General features: G+C 42.6%; 1 protein-coding gene across 2 annotated transcripts in view; it reads right to left on the bottom strand.

The window, feature by feature from the left end:
* Nucleotides 1-16,529, bottom strand: part of scpep1 (serine carboxypeptidase 1) — a 48,165-nt gene that overhangs the window by 20,845 nt on the left and 10,791 nt on the right. For both annotated transcript variants that reach the window (XM_088318024.1, XM_088318025.1), the window contains exons 9-10: nt 5,392-5,476; nt 658-771 (exon numbers count right to left, since the gene is read on the bottom strand). In XM_088318024.1, the coding sequence (XP_088174150.1) occupies nt 658-771; nt 5,392-5,476 (199 nt within the window). The remainder of the gene's footprint in view (nt 1-657; nt 772-5,391; nt 5,477-16,529) is intronic.

The following is a 16,529-nucleotide window of genomic DNA, read 5'->3' as shown; positions in this document are numbered from 1 at the left end:
CCCAAATGAGTCTTTTAGGCCAATGTGAACACACTTTACGATAAACAACACAGCAAGTGTAATCGAACGAAATGCAAATAATGAAAAGCACAATTACCCCGTGCGTCTGGTGAAAATTGTGTATATTTCTTTCTTCTATCTCTCAGCTGATGCACCGTTTGCGTTTGACGTACTAGAATTTATGAACATATTTAAGTTCCTGTTTCATAATTGTATGGTCTTTTCGCACCAGACTAAAATCAGCAGTGCAGACATTCCACTCTACCCAGTCTACATTCATTGCAAGAAGACCATTCTTGATGTTTTTTACAAATACTCCAGGTTGCTTTGTTTCTACAGTCCATTGAATTCTACACTCTCTCAAGGCAACAAAAACATGTGAATCCATAATGATGTTTTTTTCTTTTCCTCTGGTAACTTGTTGGTGAATGTCTGTCAACTTGAGAGCTTTACTTATGCTTTACTTACGTGCTAAATAAAACATCCGTGTGATCTGTTTCTGTCTCTCTCTCTGTCTCTCTCCCCCCACCCTCCCATTCTTACAGGTATTGGGTTAAGTATTAGGGTTAGGCGTTAAGCATTAAGGAATCATCAAAAATTGCCAGACTAATGGTTTTGTGTAGATATAAATGGGAACGTATGGAATTGGATAAATACCTCCCCAGGTGACATTCTCAGGGATAATGTGAAGTTTCTCTCTAATTTGTCCATTCATCAGCTCACTTAGTGATTGGCTCTGGAGTGGATGAACGTGCCTTGAAGCCTGCATGTCTGGAACAAGTAGTTCAATGATCAATAAATGCATATATGTTGCCATTAAAGACACTTATTTTCATGTTAAACTGATAATATACAGAACACACAATTATTGTTGACAAAATTGTATAGCAGACTGTTTTTTTTCTCCACAAATCCATCTTTAAACCGAAAAAATAAAATCTGTTGAAACTAGGGCTGGGCGATAAAACAAAAATTTACCGTTACAGAAATGTATTACAATAACCAACATCATTTTGCCCATGTCAGTAAATTTGGTGTTTAAAAAGAAAAGAAAAGAAAAGAAAGATCTTTTCTGTCTGCAGCTATGTTAATGCCCTTTAAGATGGCTACAGCGCGTGAAGTCACGTGACTCCAGCCATCCGAACTATAAAGAAAACGGACGACTCGGTGGTGGCTGGCGATTCGAATCAAGAAGCGGCTGACACGGCTGAAGACGAAGTGACGTTGGTTGAAGTTGTTCCTGTTGCGCTTGTCCCGAAAAGAAATTTGACATCTGTCGTTTGTAAATGTTTTGGGTTCCATAAAGACGACGTTTGAGCAAAAGAACACAAATGACAAAGTGCGTCGTGAGCACCCAAAACAGCGCGCCCAACCTTTTCTTTTTCACCACCTGCAAGACAACCATGCTGTTGACTTGGAATTTGAGCTAAAAGCTCAAAGTGAGAAGCAAGGTTGGACAAGTGACAACAGCCCATAACGGAGGTGACGCCATACGAGAGAACGTCTACGAAGTGGACGCGAAAGCATAGCACATAGCTAAAGATATAACTCATCTAGCTACTCTTCTTGTAGTTTCGTAGCCGATTCGGCCTTAGAATCCATGAGGTTTCGAATAGAGGAAATCAAAATACGCGTTGACGGGCTGCGTCCCAGGTTTCACGAGCACTGTTGTGGGGTAGCTTAAAGATGATCCGCTGACCTCCTGGTGCTTTTTTCCCTTGAATCCGTCCGCTCAGACTTAGGTTCTCGACTTCACCTTTCCTAATTGAATGGCCAAGGAACTTCGTCGGTCTGTTTTGGATTACCGGGATGAGCTCACGATTTCGTCCGACCCGTTGTAAGACTGACTCGTTGGTTTCATGAGCGGTGTATGACACACGTAGCATCCGACGATACATCCACATTTCAGCAGCTTCTAGATTCTTTGTTGTCTTGGCGTTTAATGTCCAAGACTCGCATCCGTAGAGCAGGATTGACCAGATGAAACATCGTAGAAGTCGGTTCTTAAGATCAAGTGTGAGTTTGCGGTCTGTGAACAAGCTTCTCATTCGGTTAAAACCGTCCTTCGCCAGCGAAATTCTACGTCTAATTTCTTTTTTGCAACGGTCATCATGGTTGATGACGGACCCTAAGGAGCTGAAGCTTCGCACCTGTTCGATCTCTGAGGCCTGACATTGGAGTCTGCAAATGGGCTCTGGTTCACTCTTGGAGATGGTCATGCACTTAGTCTTTTTCTCGTTGATTTCGAGTCCAAAACGTAGGCTTTCCTCACGTAGTGCGTCAAGGAGCTTCTGGAGCCCCTCTTCCGAATCTGACATGAGGACGGTGTCGTCAGCGTAACGTATGTTGTTAAGCCTTCGACCGCCACACAGAATCCCTTCTTCGATCTCGTCAAGCGCGAAGGACGACCTCACTGTACAAGTTGTACAGGTCTGGTGACATTGGACATCCCTGGCGAACACCCCGGCGAATTGGCGCAAAGTCTGTCAAACCACTTGGTAGGCTCACTGCTGCAGTCTGGTTAAAGTACAAATTGTACAGTACCCGTTTGTCTTTTTCATCGATCTGGATGTCATTGAGCATTTCGAACAGTGGGTTGTGTCTCACCCGATCGAAAGCTTTCTTGTAGTCGACGAAACATGCGTAGATGACTTGTTGGTGTTGGATGAAGCGTTCACTAAGCATCCTCAGAACAAAAATTGCATTTCTTGTTCCTCGATCTTTAACAAACCCGTACTGAATATCTGGGATCTCAGGCCGGATTTTGTTCCGAATTCTCTCCAGGATGATTTTCAGTAACAGCTTTAATGTGTGGCTCATGAGGCTAATCGTCCGGTGGTCTGAACATTCGAGTGCCTGCGGTTTCTTCGGTAGTGCGATGAAAATTGATTGGAGCATGTCACTGGGGATCTCCCCAGTATCATAGATTTTGTTGAACAAGTAGGTTCAGATTTCAACCCCGTCTTCCTCAAGTGCTTCGAGCATTTCGGTGGCAACTTCATCTGGACCAAGAGCTTTGTCTTTCTTGGCTTTACTTATCGCATTGTGAACCTCCTCTTTCAGGATGGGTAAGCCATTGACTTCGCCGAGTTGTACGACTTCATCTACCCTTCGGTCGTCGTGGAAGAGGTCTTGTACATAATCTTGCCATCTTTTTGCAATTTCTGCTTCCTCCTTCAGTAGTTTGCCATTTTCCGCCTTTATGCACATCGAGGTAGATTTTCCCTTGTTTCCAACAACTTCTTTGATTTTACGAAACATCTCCTTGGCGTTTTTGCCGTGTAAATTTTCTACCTCTTGACATTTGGCTTCCAGCCAACGCTCCTTTTCCTCGTAGCATTTACGTTGAATTTCTGCATTGAGCCGCCGGTACGTATTGTCACGTCTGTTCTTCACTAGTCTTTGTTTAACCATAAGTGCTCGGATTTCATCGGTCATCCAATGTGCTGGTCTGCATCTTGGATTTTCCTTAGGAATGTTCTTGTCTGCCGATCTTTTTATTGCACTTTTGAGTGTGTCCCAGCAGTTTTTAGAGTCACCGAGACTCTCTAGCACATCTTCACGGAACTTCTGTCTGGTCTCCTGGTTTCTTAGAGAGCTGAGAACGAAGCGTGGACTTCTCTTTGGCTTACGAAGTTTTTTCAGCTTCAGCCTTATCGTGGCCACAACCAGGTTGTGGTCGGAGCCGCAATCCGCCCCTGGGTACGCACGTGAGTTTGTAACCGCATTGCGAAAACGGTTGCTGATCATGATGTAGTCGATTAAGTTCCTTGCCCGATCACCTGGCATCTTCCACGTCCATCGTCGTCGTGGGTGAACTGGGAACCATGTGTTTGTAATACAAAGGTTCCTATCGCTACACCAGTCAATGAGTCTGTCCCCTCGTTCATTTTTCTCTCCAAGCCCATGGGGGCCAACAATGTTCTCGCGTTTTTCTTCGCCTACTTTGGCGTTCCAATCACCCATAACAATGCACAGTTCCTGTGACTTACACACTTTGAAGACCTCCTCTAATTCACTGTAGAAATCGTCGATTTCTTCCTCTTCAGAGTCGGCTGTTGGTGCATAAGCGATTATCACATTTACGTTAAACGTATTAGATCGAATCTTGACTAGCATGACACGTTCCGATTTTGGCCAAACTGTTAGTAGACAGTGAGCGAGTTCTTTTGTTAGGATCACGCCCACGCCTCGGCGGCATTGCTTGCCGCCAGAATAATATACACGTTTGTCGCCTTTCTCAAAATTCTCTGCATCTTTCCAGTGGACCTCCGTGAGTCCAACACAATCGAGCCGAAGCCTGTCCATCTCCTGGATAACATTGTCTAACTTGCCGCTGATGTTAAGGCTGTTTACGTTCCATGTTGCTATCCTTGCTCCCTTGGGCCTGCTTGTCCTTCTACTTCCTCCTTTGAAAATTTTGTTGGTGTGGGCCACCGTCACTGGATGACGGTCGTCATATCCCCGTGACCTTGCTAGATTTTGACGACCGGACGAGGTGGACGAAACATCGTCCCGCCCCCCATTTACGTCGTTTTCTTTCCTTTTCTTGTTCTTCTCCATCATGTGTACTCGACAGCGATTTTTTTATTTTAAGGTCCATGGGAGGCGTGGGGCTGTCATCACCCTTCGAACCTACCCGACCAGCTTGTTGGGATGGCTTCGCTTGGGTTCACCGCAGCTGGTTTGCTGAAGTTTGCCCTCTCCAGCCGACACCGACGAGACTCCAACTTGTGTCATCTAGCCGCGTTGGTTCACGTTACCGTTTGACTGTTTTCGCATCGTACTCGTGGAGGTGCATCCCGCCGTCGGCCCATCTAGCTACAATGGACCGCAGAGGATTTGAACGCCTCATGAAAGTAGCCGATAAGAGGTACGCAAATATTTTCAGCAAACCGCACTTCCCAATATGGACAACATCGGGACGGGAGCTTAGACATGTCAAGCATTTTGCATCCACATCTGACTTGTGGTCGAGTCGCAACATGGATCCCTGTTTGAGTTGTAAAATAGAATAAATGATGGCTTTTTGTAAGAATATTGGCTTTGTGTTAATTAAATGGACCCAGAAGATGAACCCAGTAAATTGGGATATTATCATAATTTTGTGTGCCGTTCTATTTGTCTTAGGTAAAATGGATGCCTCGGCGAAATAAAGGTTGAGATACAACACTATGAATAGGGTATGACCATAAGGGGAACACGTGGAAATAAAAGTTGAAATGTCTCATTATCTTTTGTCAACCCTGAACGTTTTCAGTTACCAGCAAAATAAAAGGAAATACCCCAACTGTTTCAATTTGCAGGCAAGTGTGGTTGTCATTTTTGATTATCAAAAAGTGCTATTTATTTATTTTGCCCATTTGTCCATTTAGAAAAAAAAAAACTTACAAATAAAGTTCTTTCCTACTGAAGAGGCCCATTTATCTTCCGACGTCTGTGAGAGTATGTTGTAGAAGTTTACGCCGTTGGTGTTCTAAGGGAAAAGAAGAGAGAGAAAATGACAATCCATATTATTACCACAAGGTTGCGTTGGGAGTTCTCTTGATTGCCCAAGAACTCAAGACCATTTTTTGAGAGTCTCGATTTTGTCTTGGAACCTAACGCGTTTTACTCAGTCTTGCCTCACTCTCGCACAGGGCAGACTCTGGATTTTTTATCCCGGGGTGCCACACTCCATGCACACAGAGTGGATGATGCGGCAAGTTCGTTATTGTTTCAAGACATATTATTATGATTGATTATTATTATGTTTACGGCCCGAGCATCGACCATTGCCAGTTCCTTATTGTTTTTGTCAGAATTCTTCTTGGTCTTCTTTTTCCGGGACTAGACAAAGCACGGCTCGAAGGACACCCTATGACGAACAAAAATATTGGATTATGTTTCCCCTTGCCCGGACGCAGGTCCTCTGCCCCCCCTCCCCTCCCCTCCCCTCTGGAGCCATGACTAGATGTTGTAACAATAGTATTGTTAGTTATGTTATGTTGCTTAGCGGCGGATTACAGTGAGGAACAGGAGAAGAGTAAGTGACGTTTTCCCCATATTAAGAGACTGAAGTAACGTGCTGTACTGTAAAAGTTAACAAGTTAATAAGCGTGAAATAAGCAAATCAATGCTTTAATCGTCCCCTCTGTATTAGAGAACGAAACTGAGTGAAACATGGTAGCAGCGCGTGAGTAGTAACTGGCGACGTGAACAATGGAAGGACTGCAACCGCCCCGATTCTGGCTTAGGATTCAAACAATTTGTCGAAGACATGGAAAGAGGAATTCGCATTGTATGTGGAACTGACAATGCCGGACTCGGAGGAACCCACGAAATGCAAGCTGTTTCATTACCTCATAGGCGAAGAAGGTAGAGAACTGTTAAACACGTTGTTGATCGATGGGAGATGAGAAAATCCGACGAACATTGTAACGCTAAGTTAAACGTGACTGTGGAGAGATACAGATTCGTCATGAGAGATCAATCAGCGGGCGAAAATGTGGACAAGTACGGTACTGAATTAAGAGTTTTGGCGAGCACCTGCAATTTTGAGCAGTTAAGAGACTCATTAATAAAAGATAGAATAGTGTGTGGCACAAACGACAATGGGCTGAGAGAGAGAGAGACGGCTGAAAGACAATCTGACGTTGTAAAAATGCCTGAAGATTTGTCGAGGAACAGAGTTGTCAAGAGTAAACTGTAAAACACTGCAAGGGCAGTCAGTGGAGGAAGTGCATCTACTCAAAAAAGAAAAGACAAGCAAAGATGATGTTTGCTGTAAGTTTTGTGACAAGACATGAGAGGAATAAAAGGAAGTGCGCTGCTTCTGGGAAAAAGTGTAAAAAATGTGGGAAGTATAATCATTTTGCTGCTATGTGTAAAACAGAAAATACACATAGTAAAATGATAGAGCTTTGAAAGCAGTATAGGAGCAGGATAAAAAAAGAATATGAAGATGTTATGATGAATACCCACATAGTTGAGACAAAAGAGAACGTGAACCAAATTGGAGACAAACATACTCCAGAAAAACAACTCTTTGCTGGTATGCTAATTGACACTTAGAGCGAGCTGTAATGTCATCCCTGTGCATCACCTAAACCCAGATGTAAAGCTAGAACATTCTGACAAAGTACTGGTAATGTACAATAAAAAAAAACAATGAGTCAATTGGGACAGTCTAGAGCAGAGGTGTCAAAGTCATTTTTGTGAACGGGCCACATCGCGGTTCTGGTTTCCCTCAGAGGGCCGTTATGACTGTGAACTCATATAGATCACCTTACATTATCAGTTACACACAACTCATTGATACAAAGCTAGTTTTGAAATCAGAAGCCAGTAATAAATGGCAATATCTCATATCTCAATGTTGTTAAAAGTGAAGAAAATGTGCTAGAAGCAGCAAGTTGAAGCAAATGCTTTTCCCTTCACGAGCCACATAAAATGAGGTCGCGGGCCACATCTGGCCCCCGGGCCTTGAGTTTGACACATGTGGTCTAGAGTCAAAATAAGGAACCCCAGAAATAATAAACTCTACCGAGGGCTGTTTCAAGTTGTGAACATGGAAGGAGGTGTTCCAATATTGGGCAGAAAGGCAATTTAAGAAAGGAAGCTGATAAAGGTTCAACAAGAGAACAACATGACAGTGGACAGCATACTAACAAAAGAAGTGATGCCTGTCGAAAAAGATGAACGTTACAACAAAATGATGACGATGGAAATGATAGAAACCGAATTTTCTAATGTTTTTACAGCTGAAGGCTGTACGGAAGGAGAATATAAGATTGAAATAGATAATAGTACACCAACAGTAAAATTGCCAAAACAGAGAGTGCCAGTTGCAATGATGGTACCCCTCAAGGAGGAACTCAAGGAACTGGTGAAAAGAGGAATCATTGCACCAGTGGAACCAAGTATAGACTGGATTAATAGCATGGTTTCATTGAGAAAACCGAGTGGGAAGTTGAGGATCTGCATAGACCTCAAACCATTGAATCAGCACTTAAGCTGAGCCATTTTCCACTCCCAACAATTGATGACATCTTACCAGAACTTGCAAATGCAAAAGTATTCACCGTTTGTGATGTAAAACACAGATTTTGGCACATAAAACTTGAAGAGGAGTCAAGTTACCTCACAACCTTCTCAACCCCAGTTGGACGTTTTAGGTGGCTCAGGATACCAATGGGTATAAGCCCAGCACCAGAGATCTTTCAAAGGAAACACAGTCATGCACTGGAAAACCTACCGGGAACATAACGTCATTGCTGATGATATATTAATTACAGGAGATGGGACAAGCCAGGAGGAAGCTATCCGCGACCATGATGTTCCTACAGAGGTAGACGGAGAAAAACATCAAACTAAACAAGGATAAATTCAAGCTGCGACAAACAAAAGTACCTGATATAGGACACCTACTGACAGCTGAGGGACTGTGTTTAGACCCAGAGAAAGTGCGAGCCATCAGGGAGATGCTGAGACCTTCTGATGTGAAAGTACAGTGAATAGTGGGTATGGTAAATTACCTATCAAAATTCTATGAACACTTGTCAGATGACTGTGAAGTTTTGAGACGACTGACACAAAGAAAACATGTGGGAATGGACAGATGTCCATGAAGAGGCGTTTGAGCAACTGAAAGAAAAAATAGCCAACGCTCCAGTCCTGAAATACTACGACCAGCAAGGAGACCTGACGCTGCAATGTAATGCTTCGGAGACAGGACTGGGAGCTGCCCTCATGCAGGATGGAAGGCCAGTGGCATATGGTAGCAGAGCCCTGACACCAACGGAGAGGGGCTACGCTCAAATAGAGAAGGAATGCCTCGCAATTGTATTTGGAATGGAGAAATTTCATCGGTACACCTATGGAAGAGAGGTGGCCGTCCAGAGTGACCACAAGCCCATGGTTAACATACACAAAAAAACCTTGCTCAGTGCGCCAAAGAGGCTTCAACGAATGTTGCTCAGGCTACAGAAATAAAATATACATGTGATTTACCTGGCCGGGACATGTTGGTAGCCGATACTTTGAGCAGAGCATATTTATCGGACTGTCAGGAAGTGGACATGGAGTCAGGGGTGGAAACTGTTAATATGATAGAGCACCTACCCATCTCTACTGTAAGACACCTTAATTTGATTAGTGGCAAAAGAGGACAAGAAATTACAACATCTGATAAATCTAATCCAAAAAGGGTGGCGAAAGAAAAAAAATGACATCACAGCAGATAGCCAACATTTCTACTCATTTCAGGATGAGTGAAGTCATCAGGTTGGAATTTTTTCAAAGGAGAGAGAGCAGTGATTCCTGATGCACTCTGGAGGGATATGACCTGTCGCATCCACTCTTCTCATCTCTGGATTGAAGGATGTCTCAGACGGGCGAGAGACTGTGTATACTGGCTGGAAATGAATCAACAATTAAAAAACTTTATATTGAAATATGATGTATGCAGGTCAGTGGACTCCAGACAGCAGAAGGAGGTGCTTCACTTACATGACATGGAATACAGACTGTAACTAACCATATTCATAGTTTTGGAACAGCAGCAGTGATTTGGTTTGTTGTATTTTATTTTCATTTGAAATTTGCATTGAAAGGTGCTACTTCCGCTGAAAGCTATGTGTTTTTATTTTGAATGCGAACTTTCTGTTTAGTACAGTTCACACGTAAGGTAACTTAAAGAGTATGGCCTAGAGTTTGATATTGAGCGTCAGAAAAATGAACATTTCTTTAACTAGCGCCACTTCCAAAGAGGCAAAAGGTGTTTATATGATTTATATAAGTATTTTATGGTTGTAAACATTGAGTGTTGAATGTAAAATATGTCAGCTAATTGCGTGTGTTTTGAAATGTGTTTCAGCTCTTACGGTGATTAGGTTTGAAGGTTTTACACGGCCATGGATAAATGTTGCTCAAAAAATAAACCACAAAATCATCAGTAAAGTCTCATCCTTGGTCGGAGGGCATGCTACAGTAAGAGTTTTCTTCGGCATGCTGTACCGAGCTGCTCACGAAGGTCAAGGACTACGACGACGACAACAGCACAGGCAGCTTGCGGCAGCAGCTAGACGGCAAGAGGACGCGGTAACTACATGGAAAATGGACGGCGTCGAAGAGCAAACTCAAAAGCTACAAACAGAAATCAGTGAAGCGAAAGCTTTATTGTAACACGGAAATACGGAAAATATATCAAGAGAAGAATTAACGGACGAAATTAAAGTAAAGAGTGTCAGTTAACTGAACTGAAGAAAATGCATGCTAACGCAGCTGAGTTAGCATTACCTAGGCTGTCAGAGCGACCCAGTGTGCTAACTGAAAAATGCTCGCCTACCAACAGAACGAGTTGATTAAGAGAGACAAAAGGCTGCTTAGTGCGTATGAGCAATGTAAAGGGCTGGTCAAGACAGTCTGAGAAAGTTTCAAGACTGACTTATCAGAGCACAACTTATGCACAATGGCTGATGACATTGAAAAAGAAATGCACGATATAGTGAAAGTGTACAGTGAATTAAGAGATGGTACTTTGACGTAAAACGCAAAATGGACACTTGTGAAGCAGTAACTAGAGACATTATGAAAATCATCAATGAACGAATAGCAGCAATTGATGATTTTGATCCAAATAGAGAAAGGTGTGGTGAGTATGCTCCTTCCATCAATGGTACGGCTTCACAATCAAGCATCGGTAAGCAGACACCTCAAGCATCACAGCAAAAAGGATGGAGGCAGCTGCTGAACTAGTAGCAAAGGTAGCAGAATATAAAATAATGCATGATGAAATTAATCAAAGGGGAGAGAATAAGACACACGGAGGAGCAACGCAGAAGGGAATTGGATGTACAGAAATCGGAACTTGAGCGATTAAAAACAGAAAAGGAAATGCAAGCTGCTTGTGTTAAACTTGAGATTTATGACAGAAATTAGAGAGATGAGCATGGATATGGGAAATCAGCAAATACGTTATAATGTGGCTTTCACTCACCACAAATTAATATCTGATCTAATAGCACCATTTTGCCCATTCACATCGCAAAACAAAGCGTCTATCTCGACATATCACAATGTATCTTATCAAGGTCCTCAAGTTTCCAAACAGGCCCCTCCTACAGACGTTTCCCAGCTGGGCTAAGCCATCCAAGACAGCATAGCTATAAACGGAATCCCAGTGCCGATGCCCACGGTTTTCAACGGTGATCCAATCTCCTACATTGAATGGAAGGGCTCATTTGTTTTGCTTATAGACTGCAAGGGTATTTCACCAGCTGAGAAACTTCATTTACTAAAAGGATACGTCACCGGCTCAGCACAAAATTGTCTTGAAGGCACATTTTATTGCAGTGATGAAGACGCATACAAGGATGCATGGCAAAAGCTTGACCAACGTTATGGACAACCTTTTACTATTCAAAAAGCTTTTAGAGACAACTTAGCAAAATGGCTCAAGATAGTTCAAAGGATGCAGACGGTTTAAGGACTATTTAAGACTTTTTAAATGCATGTCTTCAAGCCACACCACATGTAAGAGGTCTCGGAATACTAAATGACTGTGAGGAGAATCAAAAGCTGTTGCAGAAAGTTTCAGAGAGGTTGGCAGCCCGTTGGAATCGACAGGTCACAGTTACACTTTTGGAAGGCAAAGATTTTTCTTCTTTCAAGGACTTTGCACAGTCCATGGCTGTCAAGGCTGAGATTGCATGTAACCCTGTCACTTCTTCATATGCCCTTCATTCATGCATCTCATCCTGTGAGAAAAGTAACAAAAGAATCTAAACCAATTAAATCCAGTCAAGCCTTCTCAATGCAAACCATGGTACACAACGACAAGGCAAGGACAACCAGCACAAAACCAAAGGCACCTTGCGTGTTCTGCAAGGATGAAGTGTCTAAGTCTAAGTGCCCAAGCTTCTCAAATAGGCCCCATGAAGAGAAGCGCACATCATCTTCTACTTCTTTTCTTTTCCTTTCGGCTTTTCCCATCAGGGGTCACCACAGCGAATCAGTTGTCTCCATCTAACAAAGAGAAGCGCACATATATCAAGGAAAATAAACTGTACTATGGATGCTTGAAGGCGGGCCATAATGTCAAAGATTGTCACTATCGCCAGAATTGTGACATCTGCAAGGGAAGGCATCCAACTTCTGTGCACAATGAAAATCACAAGGCACGACCCCTGTTAGCTGCTCTCAACGTAACGATGGTGGGTCATTCAAATAACACATCATGATAGTTCCAGTATGGGTGTCCACAGTCCAGAATCCATTCAAAGAACAGTTAGCGTATGCGCTATTAGACACACAAAGTAAATTTGTCAGTGAAGAGTTAAGCAACCAGTTACAAGCAGTCCCTCACCCTGTAAAGTTAAAGTTAACTACCATACTTGGTGTCAACTCTATTGTCAAGAGTCACAGAGTATCTGGCCTGTGTGTGAGAAGGTATAACTCAGACATTCGTATTGACCTTCCCTGCTCATTCACAAAGGACTCCATTCCAATTAATTATGAAAATATACCCACTTGTGACACAGCAAGGCAATGGCCACACCTTAAAGAAATTTCAGACAAATTACCACCTCTCTTGAGTTATGACGTTAGACTCCTCATCGGATTCAACTGTCCCAGAAGTTTAGCTCCAAAACAAGTTCTGCTAGGAGAAGTCAATGAACCATATGCAATCCGCACAGATCTCGGGTGGAGTATTGTTGGTGGCTCCACCACATCGCCCAGTGAAACTGAATCCAGTTTGTGCCACAGAGTTACTATAGAAGAACTACCTCATGAAACTCCCATGGATGTAATTAAAGTGCTAGTGTCAGATTTCAAGGACTGTAAAGCAAGTGACAAAACAGTTTCACAAGAGGATCTCATATTTCTGAACCAGCTAGAAGAAGGAATAAGGAAAAACGAAGGAGGACACTGTGAGATGCCTCTACCATTCAAACTACGACCACACTTACCCGATAACAGAAAACTTGCTGAAATCAGACTTTCACACTTGAAGCGAAAATTCAACAAAGACGAGAAATACAAAAATGACTACAATGCATACATGAAAGGCATCATTGAAAGGGGTGACGTCGAAGAAGTAGAGAATGACGAGCTAAACAAGTACAAGTTTGAACGATCATCTTCTTCCAGGGCCAGACCTAATAAACAATCTAACAGGCATCTTACAACAATTCAGGCAACATATTATTGCTCTGATGTGCGATACAGAGATGTTCCGCCTGTTTCATGTCCACAAGTGTGATAGAGACTACCTGTGTTTCCTGTGGTGGAAAAACAGCAACACAGACATTGTTGAAAAGGCAATACAACATGCGCAAGAGGACACGGAAATATGCAAACAAGGAGGGCTGATGAATTCATCTTGAACAGTCATGCTGTTCTACAAAATATTCCTCCTTCTGAATGTTCTGTCAACACAACTCACATTTAATGACTTGCCACAAGAAAGAACCTTGGGCATTCTGTGGAGTATTGAAGAAGATAAAGACCAAAAAGACCAATCAGCAACACAATTTTTGTCTACTGTTGCAGCCATCTACGACACACTTGGCTTCTTGGCGCCATATGTGCTCAACGGCAAAGGGATCTTGCAGGAAAGGTACCACCTTAATCCATTCATGGATGCAGACAGTCTACTCAAGGTCGGAGGGGACTGTCATCGATCAAAAATTCTATCAAGCACCATATTGTGATTCCAAAGGAACATCATGTGACAAAGCTTATAATAGCTCACTGTCATGATGAAGTAAAAGATCAAGGAAAAGGCTTCACCATCAATCAACTCAGATCCTATAGCTACTGGATCCCTGGCATGAGCAGACCTGTTGCTTCTTTTATCCACCAATGAGTCATCTGTCGCAGAGCTCCAGAGGGCCAGAGAATGAGCGACTTACCTGCTGAACGGTTAGAGCCATCTACGCCCTTCACATACTGCGGCATGGACTGTTTTGGTTCTTTTGTCACTACATCAGGCAGGAAACAACTCAACAATCCTGACAGCTTGGAGCCTCTCACTCCTAACCACCTTTTGCACCTGAAATCGAGCGCTGCACTGCGCCCTCCCGGGGTGTTCCCACAGGAGGACCTCTATGGCGCAAAGAGATGGCGTCGTGTTCAGTTTTTGGCTGAACAGTTCTGGTGCCGGTGGAGATGCGAGTATCTGCACAACATGATCGCCAGGCAGCGCTGGCACCCTCCAAAAAGGAATCTCAAAGTAGGCGATGTGTTGGATCCTGACGAACAGTTACCCAGAGGAGAGTGGCGACTTGCCAGAGTCTTGGAGACTGTCAGTGGCAAGGACGGACTCGTGAGAAGAGTGAAAATCTCCTTTGGAGATAAGAAACTGAATGACAAAGGTCAACGCACTAGTAGGCCTTCTATTGTAGAGCGCCCTGTGCAAAACCTAGTTTTGTTATTGTAATGTTTACAAGCTCACGATTAGAAGTGTTAATTATTTGTTGAAAATTATTTGTTACAGTTGTTCAAATGCACACTAAGACTCATAATTTTGGTGGGAGTGTAACTAACCATATTCATGTTTTTGGAACAGCAGCAGTGATTTTGTTTGTTTTATTTTATTTTCATTTGAAATTTGCATTGAAAGGTGCTACTTCCGGTTTAAACTATGTGCTTTGATTTTGAATGTGAACTTTCTGTTTAGTACAGTTTACACATAAGGTAACTTAACAAAGAGTACGGCCAAGAGTTTTATATTGAGCGTAAGAAAAACGAACATTTCTTTAACGCGCCTCCTCCAAAGAGGCAAAAGGTGTGTAAATGTTGTATATTAGTATTTTGTGTTTGTAAACATTGAGTGTTGAATGTAAAATAAGTCAGCTAATTATTTGTGTGTGTTGTGAATTGTGTTTTAGCTATTACAGTGATTAGGTTTGAAGGTTACACGGTTAAGGATAAATGTTGCTCAAAAAATAAACCACAAAATCATCAGTAAAGTCACATTCTTGGTTGGAGGGCATGCTACACAGACCCTGGGCAAAGGTATCGTTCATGGAACATCAGATGACAAAGACGAGTCACAAGACGCCATCATTTGACACTCTGAAGAAGGCGAAAACTCATCTAAACATGTCAGGTAAAAAAATTAACCTAACACAAAATTGTCTACTATAAATGAATCATTCAAGGTAGGAACGGACTTGATCTCATTCCATGGCAAGGACTACTTAACTGTGGATTTTTATTCCAATTTCTGGGAAGTAGATTATCTTCCAGACACTACGAGTGCCACAGTTATTCGAAAACTCAAAGCACATTTCGCACGACAAGGGATTGCAGATATTGTGGTATCAGATTTCGGCCCACAATATACCTCCCAAGAGTTTACACGTTTCAGCCAGGCATGGGAATTCACACACAGAACATCATGACCTGGTTACGCCCAGAGCAATGGGAAGGCAGAGTCTGCAGTAAAATCAGCCAAATGTCTCATGAAAAAAGGTGCAATGGCTGGACGGGACCCTTATTTGGCAATGTTGGACGATCGCAACACACCAAGCCAAGGTCTTGCAACTAGCCCATGATGTGGTTACTCGTGGAAAGTAGTCGACTAGATGAGGGTTTGACTGGGATCTATGTCTGATTAAAGGTAAAAATAAAAAACAAAAAAAAAAGACTGTCCAACCTCTTTTACCAAAATAAATACAGTAACTTTATGAATGTGTATGCAATGATAGACCTCAGAGCTTTTGTGACTGCTCAATGGCTTACAGTCCGAAGCGAGTAGCAAAAAATATGATTGTACGTTGTTGCTGACCATTATATTTCATCCTCCTACCCATCTACATTAGTAGGAAGAGAGATTTGTAACATTTTATCATTTAAGATGCAACAATTGGTGATCCCACATGGCTTAAGTCTGTAACTCTCATAAAACTGGACACCAGCAAACACCATGTCAACAAAATGCAGGTTCCAGTTCATAACGCAAGTAACATCTATAATTCACACAAAGGATTATTGTGCCTCTGAATAAGTTGTCTGGAGTAATTAAAAAGTCATATTTCCATAACCTGTCATTTCCAATTTGGGTCCACAGCCATTCGGATTTCAAGTAAAACTATTTGCATTTCGGCTGCGGAACATAATGTGACCTAATCATTCTTCGGCAGGGGTCCTCAATCCTGTTCCTCGAGGGCCGGTGTCCAGCAGGTTTTCCATCTCTCCCTGCTGCAACACAGTTGATTCAAATGATCAGATAATCAGCAAGGTCTGTAGAAGCTAGATAACGATTGCTCAGGTGTGTTGCACCAGGGAGAGGTGGAAAACAACCAGGACAGGAGGAACAGGATTGAAGACCCCTGGTCTACGGCTTCACAACATGAAGGATGAGCAACCGTCCGTCTATGTTGGCTACTTCATGTATTACCTTCAGCATTGAATTATGCAGATCACTACATCAGATATCTGGATTTAATTACAAGAAACACATTCCCTTCCATTGTATTAAGTATAAATTTGATACACTGAAAGTGAAACACACCATGCTAACATGAATGTGACAATCCTGA

This window comes from Idiotropiscis lumnitzeri, chromosome 15 (assembly GCF_059441095.1).
Source record: "Idiotropiscis lumnitzeri isolate Australia: NSW breed Sydney's pygmy pipehorse chromosome 15, RoL_Ilum_1.0, whole genome shotgun sequence".
NCBI classification, from domain to species: Eukaryota; Metazoa; Chordata; class Actinopteri; order Syngnathiformes; family Syngnathidae; genus Idiotropiscis; species Idiotropiscis lumnitzeri.
The sequence above is the reverse complement of the archived record's forward strand: the minus strand, read 5'-3'. Positions and strand labels throughout refer to the sequence as shown.